Source organism: Neodiprion virginianus, chromosome 3, assembly GCF_021901495.1.
Source record: "Neodiprion virginianus isolate iyNeoVirg1 chromosome 3, iyNeoVirg1.1, whole genome shotgun sequence".
NCBI lineage: Eukaryota > Metazoa > Arthropoda > Insecta > Hymenoptera > Diprionidae > Neodiprion > Neodiprion virginianus.
This window is the reverse complement of record NC_060879.1, coordinates 8,527,790-8,540,532: the sequence shown is the minus strand read 5'-3', so window position 1 is coordinate 8,540,532 and position 12,743 is coordinate 8,527,790. Positions and strand designations below refer to the sequence as shown.

The 12,743-nt window shown below is 35.0% G+C and overlaps 1 protein-coding gene across 11 annotated transcripts in view; it reads right to left on the bottom strand.

Moving 5' to 3' along the window:
• Window positions 1–12,743, bottom strand: part of LOC124301442 (ras GTPase-activating protein raskol) — a 241,148-nt gene that overhangs the window by 60,470 nt on the left and 167,935 nt on the right. For 2 of the 11 annotated variants that reach the window (XM_046756484.1, XM_046756485.1), the window contains exon 2: window positions 192–549. The exons of 7 other annotated variants lie outside the window; for them this stretch is intronic. In XM_046756484.1, the coding sequence (XP_046612440.1) occupies window positions 192–300 (109 nt within the window). In that variant the 5' untranslated portion in view covers window positions 301–549. Of the gene's footprint in view, window positions 1–191; window positions 834–1,276; window positions 1,292–12,743 lie in introns of those variants that run through there. 2 more of the 11 variants (XM_046756487.1, XM_046756486.1) reach the window with 2 other exon arrangements.

Genomic DNA, 12,743 nt, shown 5'->3' with positions numbered 1-12,743 from the left:
ACAGTAAACTCACAATACTGAACTCGAGTAATGCTTCCTGTACGTTTTTAGCAAATTTACAACAGAAAATTTTTAACAGTTTAGTTGGCATTCAGCGGTTTTACGATCTCCAACCGATTGAACAACGCAATTCAAGCACAATTATCGGGCTATAACTTTATCGACTTTTAAAGAGAGGGGTGAATTTATACCTGATTCGTGATCCTCGTGGTCGGCTCCTCGGAGACAGGAATGAAAACTCCTTGAAAGGCGTCTTCCGCCCGGCGAGACGCCGTCCGGGGAACTTGCGACACTCTGCATCACTTTTTATTATCCAATAGCGAGTCGTTACATTCAGGTGAATACAAACGAATTCAGAAGCGCGTTTAAAATTTCGATCTTCGCGGCATTTCGATCGCTTTGCGTCGCTTTTCTCGTCAGTCACTTGGGCCAAAATTCACCTCGCGTCTTTGCCACTTATAAGCCGCGTTCAACTCAACAGTTTATTGCAATTCAGATTCGAACCAATTATCCGGGATTCGCTCTTTTATACAATTTTCTATCATTGGTCTGGAAAATAGGCAATATAACACAACATAATTTCATTTCTACAATTATTTTTCATTGAAAATAACGGATATTTGCACTGCCGCTGATCAGAAAAGCGCCAGTCGAGATTATGCTTGATTTTGACTAATTGTTGATCATCGCCTCAATGTAGATGAACCGGGGTTGAACTTGAATATTTCAAATTTTCTATTCACCGGTTAGACAAAGTTAGACCATTTATGGAAATCTTTTGTTCACGATTGCGTAAATTCTTTTGAAATCCTTTGTATAAAACGTTTGAAGTTCCACGAGATTTTTCAAATCGTAAATCATCGAAATTTCACGAAACTTTCTAAAATCGCTAATATCCGTATAATAATTTTTCGAGATCATTTAAAGTTATCTTGACGCATCGTCGAAACCTTGTAATAAAATAAAACGAGTAGGGTGAAAATTTTGTGAAATCATGCAACGAAAAATAGCGTGAAATTTTATTACACGCGAAGTGTATTAAAAGATTGAGTAAACTCTTCGGCATCGATTAAATCTACAAAAATCTTCGAAATCCTTCAATTAGTTCAATACATCTTTGCAATTGGAAATTCTGGTGTGTACCATAAAATTGTCGTAATAACCGTTGCTCCGAAACAATTTGACGTGTTTAAAAAACACCGTCAAATTTTTTTCCACGGAGTTAGCTCGTCGGCTGAGAGGAGAGTTAAATCAGTTTTAAGTAAAATTAATTTACCGTCAAATAGAGTTTATCGACGAGGTGCTGTAGAAGTAAAATGCCACGTGTAGGGGGCTATGAGAAAGCGTTTAATGCCTCAATTACCCGTCTATAACACTGCGACTATTCACTCTTCGTCAGCAGCAACGGAGTTTCGTAACTTATGGTTAACCGACGCAATTGTTATACACAATTATTATGAATATAACGACTATAGCGTAAAGGACCAACGCTAGGATACGTTTCACGCCAAGAGAAACATGTATATGAGGTATTCCATGCCATTTGAGAGGACATTTTCCCTGACGCCCGCCAATTTGCTTCATTATTTTTTATATGATTCTGTAACCTAAAAAAAGCACTCACTATTTTTTTTAGATTTTTCGTTCCGACCATTCTTTTTTAAAAAATGTTACAAACCCTTTCATGGTCCTAAAAAAAAAACGCCATTTTTCATTTTTTTTTTTACAAAAATTCACATAATTTCTGGGTCCCAAGACAAACATTTTGAGCCATAGTTCAGAGTGGAGAATTGATTTTTTGTATTTTTTAAATATTTTTTTAGAGGAATAATTTTTCTTATTTTCGATCACTAAAAATTTTTCTGTAACCAAAATCGATAGGGGCCCATTCAGAGGAGGGATGAAAGTGTATAAAAATGCAAAAGACCGAATATCAATTTTTTGTCCATAAATACCCCCCTTAATGAAATTGATAGGTCCGCAAATCGAATGAATTCCTCAAAAATCAGCTGATATCAATTTGTGATACATATTGTAAAATTTGAAACTTATCAGTTCGTTTGTTCATTTAACATGAGAAGCGAAGTGTCAAAGAAAATTTGCTCGGTCGGTAAGAGTAGGAGTACCACATACCCTTAATAATCAGTGTTAATGTGCCGAATGCCAAAAGTTTTGATAAAAATACGTATTCAATTGACCGGAGGAAAAACGCGCGTGTATTCAAAGAGGATAAATCCAGATATAGTTGATGGATATTCGACCCTTTGTAACAATTGGCGTCGATGTGAGGCAGCAAGAGCTGCGGAATGTTTTGCGACTTACGTATAAAATGATGATGATGATGATGACTAAGGCGCGTTGTGTAACGTGTGTTATGTTCATGTATCTATATTTTACAAATGACGAGGACTTGTAACAGCTTAGTGCACAGTTTTTCAATCAAATAACGTGAAATTAATTGTGTAATTGTGATGGAAAAGAATAGACCATATCCTGCTTGCCTGCAGTTCGTATCTCGTTCCGTAACTGAAAGGACAGAAGAATATTTCGAGCAAGTATTCATGGGAAATCCCGGCGATCTGAAGAAGCGGAAGAAGAAGAAGAAGAAGAAGAAGAAAGAAACTTGTGTTGAATTACAACGACGAAAAAATTATTTAGACCAAGCGAACGAATGATTTCTTTTTTTTCTTTTGTTTTTTTTTTTTTATAAGTTCGGTGGTAAGATTTTGCATCGAATTTACAAATTGTAATAAATATTGGATTATATGGTCTCCAAAGGCACGTCAATTTCCACTAGTTTAAATGACATTTAGTGTTATTTTTTCCTACACAGCATTTAAATTTGAGAGTAGAGTTGATAGTTTTTTTTCGCGGCGACTCGGTCAACTTACTTCAGTTTTTGCCGACATTTTTTTCTGGGATCGAATATTTCTGGCATAGTCGAAAATTTTCTGAACTAAGATTCAAGTCGATCAAAAAAAAATGTGTAGCAGCAACTATGGAAAAAAAAATACTAGCCTTGTAAATGATTCTTTAAGCAAAGCAAAAGTTTATTCGTCGTCTTCAATCGTGATTTCAAACTATAATATCATATAGTCAGTCATAAGGGTTTTGTGAAGCAATTGTGTTTTAATGCCTGTACCTGCAGTTTCCAAAAGTTTACAAAGTTAGGATCACTTTTGCCTCTACTGAAACAGTCAGAAAAAAAAGGAAAATAATAACGGTACACTTTCTTATGCCATGAAAGATTGTATTACCGGTATTTTTTACGATCAACGAATGGCGATATTAATTAAATCGACTACTGCGAAAGAAATAAAATTCGTTTCACGAGATTCTGTGGAAAACAGTATTCAGAATAAAATAAGCAATCGTAGAGTAATGAAATCGATATCTAAGCTTTTATTTTTGGTTCCAGTATCTTCTATTTTTGTACTTTCAAAGAGATATTCACAGCCTACGAATATAATGATCTGACAAATATTCAATTTATAACGACCACCTCGTATTGAAGTGAATAAAAAGAATCGACTTTTGGTCAATCAATCTCCTTAAAGGATCCAGTGTGAAATTTACAAAAAATCGTTTTTTTTTCTTTTTTTTTTTTTTTTTTGCATTAACGCTTAGTATAGACTGTTATACACATTCTACATGGTGTCGCCGATTGATCGCAAGTACACGATTTATATGAAAATATCTCTTTCCAAACTTTAAACGCGTTTTTCTCGGAACGGTGGTTTACAAAACGGCGTCCACTCTCAAAAGAAGAGTTTTCAAGCTATCGTTTCAAATTTAAACAGAATATTCTTCACGTCATTTCCTATCGTCCTATGGAAGGATTTTTTTTTCTGAAATTTTTTCTACGAAAAACTGTCGAAAAAAATGCTAAATTTGATCTGTTTTGTTCAGACAGCCGCCATTTTGTCAAATTCATAAAAAAAAGCTTCCATAGCCCGATAGCGGCTTTCCTATAGATTAAGAATTTCTTTGGAATTTTTTTTTCAGACAAAATTAAGACCGCAATCATGGACGCCATCCAGAAACTTTTTTTTAAACTGAATTTTTCAATAATTTTTTATGTTATAAAAATATCAATAAATCAACTTAAAAAAAATCATTTTGTATTCGTCATTCTTGCCTTAATTTGCAAAAAAAAAAAAAACAAAAAATTAGATTGATTACTTTATCCTATCAATAAAAAAAAAATCACTGAAATCCGTGATTTTTCGGAGGATAACACTGGAATGATCCCTTAAGGGGTTATATACAGTTAGAATTTTCAAAAAATCGATTTTCTTTTTTTATTTTATTTTCTTAATGTACATATATTCAAGAATACACACAGAAAATTTCAGATCGTTCCGGTGAATATTTTCGAAGTTACACGCAAATTTGAAAAGGCGTTTCAGAGTGCTCGAAAGTACAAGGCCAGAGCGGAAGGGCTTACCAGGAACGCTGTCCCTTTTATGCACCTGCCTATTGTGAATGTTCCCTTCTAATATATTTAGATGCGTAAAGCAACAGTGTGTTACTGTTTTTTTCATACCTGGAAGGTAAATTTTTTATTTTTCTCTCCCCCAACTTTAAACGCGTTTTTCTCAAAATGGTGTTGACAAAGTCGGTGACCAACATTACTCGAAAACGGCTGAACCGATTAGTCTCAAATTTTAACACGAGCTTCTCAAATATATTTTTTAGTAATTAATCGAAGATTTCTTCTCACAGATAAATATTTTTTTTTTTTATAAACAATTTAAGGCCGAAATTTTGGTCAAAAATCGTTTTTTTTTTTTTTTTGAGAAACCGCCATTTTGTCAAAAAAATTTGTTTTGCTTATTCCTTCGATTATTTACTAGATTTAACATTACTTAAACGAAATCTGTTTGGTTTTTTAATTTCTGAGAATCCAGTTCAAAGATATAGTTGTCACCGCAAAACGTCTTTTTTGAGAGGAGCTCCCGGAGATCAGCTGTAGCTCCTATCCAAATGAATATTTTTACTAATACTAAGTCTTAAAATACAGTTAAAAGATACCATAATATGTGTACAAATTTTTAGATCAATAAATTTAAAAGTTTTTTCAGAAAAAGTTCTGGAAAATTCGCTTTTTTTCGGCCTTCTAACTGTATATAACCCCTCAACACATATACCGGGACAATCTCTTGAAACTTGAAAATCAACCGCGCATGCGCCAAATAACTCAATCTCATTGGTCGGCAAAATCTTCCCCGCAGCGATACTTTTGTCTACGAAGCAGAATGCCAACGTACACAAGATGTCTACGTTTGAATTTTCAAAAGGCATAAGCATCAAATTCCGACCGTTCTTTGAAGAATCAACTCTCCGACCCAATAACAAATGCTTACCAAACCCTTCGGAGTCGCTAGCTCAATTATTTGAGATTCTAACCTCGAAAATTCGTATCAACTACATCGCCGCCAGAAACAGAGTTTGAGAGCTGAAAACTCGGGATGGCCAGCCTGCACAAACAGGCGATAAAACTCGCGCATGCGCAGCTGATATTCAAGCTTCAAGAGATTGTCCCGGTACACGATACAACCGTTATTGGCCAAAGCGTGTATAATAAATCGTACTTCCTGTGCGCAAAGTGATCTCCACAAAAGTAACATATTTTTTTAAAGACTCGCAATTACAGACGCGCATTAGGTTTCATATTTTATGAAAGCGTTCGGCCGTCCTTCGCCCCCGACATTCGAACCTCCTCCTCCCATTGACCAAGTCACGCGTCGTGCTTTCACGTGGGTATATTTCAATTTTGTAGGACAAAAAGGCGGAAGGATTTCCAGCCGCTTTGTCCTCGTTATCCATCGACACCGGATGTTACGTTGTTCCCTACCTGTCCGCCACTTCCTGCAGTGTCCTACACGTCTACTCTTTGTCTTCCTTCATCGCTACAGATTATGTACATGCATATAAGTATGCACGTAATAGGTGTCCTCGAATCTCGATTCTCTCTGGACTTGATATGAAATATTTTTGAAGGATGTGTCGTCACGGTTTTGGAAAAAATTGTTAATGATCCGTTTAAATGAAAAGAAAAACTATTCTCTCGGAATGATTCTCACGGAAGAGAATGTTTTTACTCACTGCGAGTAAAAAATGTTTCAAACTTACATGAAAACACTCTCATCTTGTTTCTCATTATAATACAAAAAGTAGAAAAAGAAACTCTTTCGAACTGCAGATAGAAGCTTTTTAAGAAAGCAAAACTTGTTGTTTCTCAAGTTAAAAATTTGTTCGATACTCCTAATCTACTTTCACGTTGACAATGTTTCGACAAATTATTCGAGGGTATTAAAATAATAACAAAGACGAGAATTTTGAAACTTGAAATGAAAACCACGAAGATAAAGAAAAAAAGTTGATAAGAAATTCTATTCGCAGTTTTGAAACACTTGTGGAAAGGATTTATTCGAGTATTAATCAGTCAAATAATTTACTTATAATATCAGACGAATTTTGATTACTGTAATTGATAAAAAAAAAAAAAAAAATCATTATCTACACAGCCAAGAAAAAAATTTCGTGTACCTGACCAATGAAGTTGTGAAAAATCCCACCCCAAATTAGTTATTCAACAAGGTTCGCGTGCGAATAATAAATCGTATTCCCAACGGACGAAAGCGATACTGAAAATTCGATACAGCTTTTCAAATCAAAGGCAACGAGTGTGAAAAACTTCAAAGGATACGACGACACACGAGTAGGTATTACACCTACAATAGATGCGAGAAATTGAAAACCGTAGTTAAAAAGGCGCGCTATGGAACGGGTGTACATGCCTAAGTTTGGTTAGCGTTGTTCGTTTCCACCTTCTTTTTATCTCTCCGAACGCGGTCTTTCTTTTTATCAGCGCATATATAGCTGACCGGCCTGCACCAGCTGGTCAACGGTGCGCGTTAAACTGCTGCAGGCTCAGGGGAGTAACTTATACATAGGGCATTCCGTGCCAACTCAACCCTTGACGTCTCTGATTTGGCTCGTGATTTTTTATACGACTGTTTTGACTCTTGGAAGCACTTGGATTCTTCTGTCGAATTTTTTCGAATTGATTTGAATTATCTGGAATTTTTAAAAACTAAAACAATTTTTAAAAACTATCAAAATTTCCGAAATTTGATTCGGAGTGGGCCGGTTTGATGTTCTTATTTTTTTCTTGATTTTTTCACATTTTTCCAAACTAATTAATTAACTACAGGTTTGAAAAAACCAACATATTGATCGACACGATTTGACAATTTTGAATAATTCTGAAATGTTTCAGCAACGTGTAGGTGGACTGACTCTTTCTTCCGACGAAGAAAACAAAATTCTTGAAAAGAAGAAGGAAACAAAGTTAAAAAATTTCGATATCTGACACAGAATTATATTAGTTTTTAAAAATTCTAGACAATTCAAATAGATTTGATAACTTTTTTCATCTAAAACTGACAATGAGTGTCTTCGAGAGTCATGTGAAATATCGTCAGCCAAATCAGAGTGGTCTACCTTGTATACAATATACGTTATCTATATAGTACAGGTGAACGTTTATCCGATACCGAAACGGTGTGAATTTGTGATAAGGTTTAATGGTGTAATTTAATACTCAAGAAATACTTAAGAAAAACTGAAATACCTGTTCAATGCACAGGGTGATGTTACCATTTCAAGTTTGAAATTCAGATATGAGCAAAAATTTCGAATAACGACGATTAATCGGTAACTTCCGGTTAATATGGTAACCGATGCAGAGTATACTTTGAGATATTTAAAATCCGCCAAAATTTCCTCCAAATTTCTTCAACGTTTTGTTTTGATCAATTTTTTTCGACATCTTCGAGTCGACCAAAAGATTTCTCCAGCATAAATTCTCGTCGGAAAAATTCTCAGCTTCTCAAAATACAATATTTCCAACACCTGCAGCTGATTCGAATAAACATGCTGGACAGGTTTCCACGACGAAATGCATTTTGCTCGACAAGTCTTAGCTTCGACATATTTCAAATATCGTTAGCGGATTGCTCAAGTTTTTTTTACTCGAATGCTTTCAAATTGTCGCGCTAATGTCCTTGCGTATGCTTGGAAAAGATTACAAATCGCTGAGCCCCAAGGTTTGAATGGGAAAATGGCTTATCTCACGTGTCACAGCTACAGTCTGAACATAAACTTGAAATAGTTGCGAAAGGTTTTTTCAAGCATCGCAATAATTCCGCTTTGATGAATGAATGTGTTTTTTGAACAGCTTCGATTCACCTAACATTCAATCTACCAGTCGTTTTTTTTTTTCTCCAATAATCTTGAAGCCGTTTCGAAAATTTTAACACTCCTGGTACTGATACAATTTTGTTGCAACTCCGCTTGGGATGTTTTGACACTAGCCAATTAAAGAAAACTTTTCCCCGATTGATTCAACTCTGTCAACTCCTCGTAATTTTTTTATCCAAGCACATGATAATGCAAATATTTTTATGGCCTTAAATCAGCGGAAAAAAATTTCACCATCGAATTCTTACCATTGCAAACATGAAATTTCATGAGATTCTTCTCCGCAAAATATTGATGAGGAAAAACTGGCAAACCGTGTTGCATGACAGATAATTATTATATTCTGACCAAGTTCTAAGAAATCTCGGTAAATTGCATTTATACTGGCAACGAAAAGAGTCTGTTAAAATTTTTCGCCAATATTCTGTTCCGTCCCGGTATTACTTTCGTGTCATCTTCATGGCGGTCATTGACTTCAAGAAAAATCAGTTCTTTCAAATTGTTTTAAAACTCAAACCAAGTTTGACATAAAAAAAAAAAAAAAAAAAAAATCTTCAACAAATATAAATGGAATATTCTACATTCAATTATACAATATTTATTTTCATTTGCACGAAGATCGCTTGAATATAACAAGTTTACTCGAATTCACGAATTTTCAACTTCAATTATTAAGGAATCGAATTTATTTTTACCGACAGTCTGAAACAACGATCAAGTTAATATATTTAAATGATTCGGGTTTCGTAATTCTACAGATTTATTTTTTCCCGCTTACTAAATAACAGCTGATAATCTATTCAATGTTCAATTTACTGTACGCAAAAAAAAAAAACAAAAAAAAAAAAAAACAATTTAAACGTAACGTTTTGATTCAAATAAATTAATTAGATGTTTACAAATCGGGGAAAATAAGATCTAGGTGATTGTAAGTAAATGTTTTCGAGGAGCTATTTTTCTTTTTGTTACTTTTGGAAGTGTGTCTTGAAGCGTCGCGTTCAAGACTGCACACCCTGTATACTGTAATTGTTATATCTACACCATTGCATATTTCAGCTGTAAGATAATATAATATCACAACACGGACGACTTTGCAGATTTCAAGAGAGCTTCGGAGTGGATCATAAACCTCAATACACACGGTGCCAATTTTATACGCACACGTACGTCATGCTATATAAAATAATTGCGATGTATACAATCATTATGCGAATAGCGAGTCGATTTTTGCCACACTCTTTCTTTTTGATAAACCATGGAATGACCCTATAATTACAAGTTTTCGATTTACTTATGCGCGTAACGAACGTTGTGGTAGAATCTGTTTTCAATTTCCCGTTTGCGGATCACCCGTAGATGTATACGAGTAACAAATTAACGCTTAACTGTACATACGGAAGAAAAAATTCTCAGAATTAACCATGCATGGCAATTAAATATGGCTGAAGAAATTTTTTATTTATTCGAATAAACGGGCTTCAATTCGATAACACAAATACAGCTCCGAATGCTTTGATTTTTGAATCGAAATAAAAAAAAAAAAAAAAACATTCTCTTCGTCGTATTTTACAAATTCAACGAATTCTTTCTTTGCCTGTATAAAAATCGACTCCGTGGCTATTGATAGTTCGATTTTCGTACAATTTTAATCAATTCATTAGAAAACGATTAGTCAAAAGACGCGATTCTTTCACTGCGGAAATTATTCGATAACGGCATCTCCTCGTATCCGTAAATAATTGTGCTTTTGTAGCTGAAATTTATGGTTCCTTAGTTATTTCTCTCCGAAGGGAATATTATTTGCAATAAATTCGGCACGTTTAATTTCATTCGCAATTTCGAACCTTCGTTACGTCACTTTTCTGACTTGAAAGCTTTTTGACTGGACTGTAGGTTTAGTGCGTCCTTAAAAAAGGGAGTCCGGTACAACTCGCGGATAAAATGAAGTATGAAATGTGAAGTAGATACTATACGTATAATGTATATAAGGATACGTATACACGCAGATAACCAGACGCGTATCATCGCGTTATAAACGCCTACATCGAACCGTGGGCCGAAAAGAGACATTTCTCAAGTTCGCCATCGAGATTCCGGCCTTCGCCAAGACCTAAGGAACGAAGGTCGGTTCGTCGTCGATACAACCAACCGTGTTTAATAGGTTTGGTTAACCGAAAAAGTCGATACTTATCGTCAATTTATTTAAAACATCACGCCAGGCTAGAGAATAGTGAAAATATAAATGAAAAAAGACGAATCTGCGATACCGCGTTTCAAATCACTTCTTCGAAATTATCGAAAATCCGGTGGATTAGTTTTCTATTTAAGGGATCGTCTCAGTGTGAAATTTTCAAAAAATTGTTTTTTTTTTTTTGCATTATCGTATAGTATACACTGTTCTAAACATTCTCTCAAATTTTTAAATCGAAATTCAAATTATTACGGTCGCTACAGCGTTTCTTGTAGAAAGGGAACGGTTTTTCTACCTGCGCGAGTACTAAGGTGCTTAGGTTCTATAACCTTGCAGAATAAACTGTCCAAGCATTTCAGTTCGTTTTTGACATCCACCATGGATAGACGTACGAGAGAAACCCCCAAGAAAAAAATCAAGACCTGGCATCGCCGATTGATCGTAAGTAAACGATTTATGTAAACTTTTCCAGCTTCAATCTTTAAACGCGTTTTTCTCAGAATGGTGTTTTTCAAAACGGTTTCCACTCTCAAAGGAAGAGTTTTAAAGATATCTAGTTCCAATTTCGGGAGAAAATTTTAAACGTCATTCTTTATCGCGCTATGGAAGCATTTTTTTTTTTTTTGAAAACTTCCTATTTTTTTTTACGAAAAACTGTCGAAAAAAAGGGCCACATTCGACACTTTTTGTTCAAACCGCCGCCATTTTGTCAAATTTGAAAAAAAAACCTCCATAGCGCGATAGCGACTTTCCTACAGATCAATAATCTGTTTGAAATTTTTTTTTCAGATCAAAATTGCGGCCGTCATCGTGGAAACCGTGCAGCACCTTTTTTTTTCACGTGAAATTACAACAATTTATACAACAATGATGCACTCAATAAATAAACTTTAAAAAAATCATTTTGTATTCTTCATAAACGTATTTATTTATAAAAAAAAAACCGGACCGATTAGTTTATTTGAACATTAAAAAAAAATTCGCGAAAATCAGTGATTTTTCGGAGGGTCACACTGAGACGATCCCTTAACTTTCCGATAGTTAGTAGTTGAATAGTAAATAGTAGATAGTAGATAGAAGACTAGTTTCCGCAATCGCCGAGAAAGATTTTCGTTTTTTTTTTTTTTCGTCAGTCAATAATCCGTACTGCCATTTGTTGATCATAATCAATGCATCAAAAAAATCCCAATTACAAACAGACAATAATGAATTAGGAAAAGAGGTATAAAATAGTCCATAAACAAGCTTTTCTAGATGAAAAAAGGGACAGACTCCATCGTTTACTGCCAGATTATAAAGGTAAATTATTTTTCGGCGACTTTTGATACATTTTACGATTCGGTTTTTGCTTTAAAATTTTAACTTGGGTAGATTTCCTCGAGTGGACCACACATCCGCTGCAGATCTTAAATTAAACGGTGTTTCCGGTTCACCCGTTGTTCGTTACGACTAACGCGGGCACAAAAATCTGAAATATATTTAGCTCCGAATTTACATCTGCCGCAACGAGATGACGCAATAATTTCCGTGACCCATTATCGTGCCGACCATAGAAACAAACGTTTTTTGCAGGGTGCCGTTTTTTTTATTTCACAAGCCCGACGATTCCAAAGCTTTTGAATTCGACGCGCTAAAGCTAGAAAATAAACTTTTTGGTTGTGTCTACCTGAAATAAGGCTAAAACTCCACAGGGTTTACAGAATTTCAGTTTTCATAGCCTACGACTTTCGATTTTGACGCTGACGACTTTTTCTGCCACGTTATACGATATGATACATCTGTGGCTGTTTATTATTGGCGTCTCTTTGAAGTAAACAACCATAGATATTAATTTGAGTATAAATTTGTGGGTAGCTTCTCAGCGAGTAAAATGAGCCCGGAAACATCCGAATCGGATAAAAGACATCAGAGTTTCATCATTTTCAACGTTCTAATAATAAAAACTTCTCTATATATATATAGAATTTGCTCAGATTCATCCTCATCACATAACAAGGTTGTTGTTCAACTATGAGACTGAAAATTTCGCAATTCTGCAGTGACTTTGACGTAGTCAAGTTTTCAAAATATGTGCACGTTTTGCCTTATTATAATTCACCGAATTTCAGACATTCATAAAAATGCGAAACAACTGTTTCTTCGAGACGCGAATCGTTGCAACACCCTTGCTAACTTCACCCTTACGTTCATTTCACGTCGATTACATTTGGCGAAAACAAGAGTTCGGATATTTTCCAAACGATTTTTCCTCTCGTCGTAATCTTTGAATCCCCCTCAAGTCGAA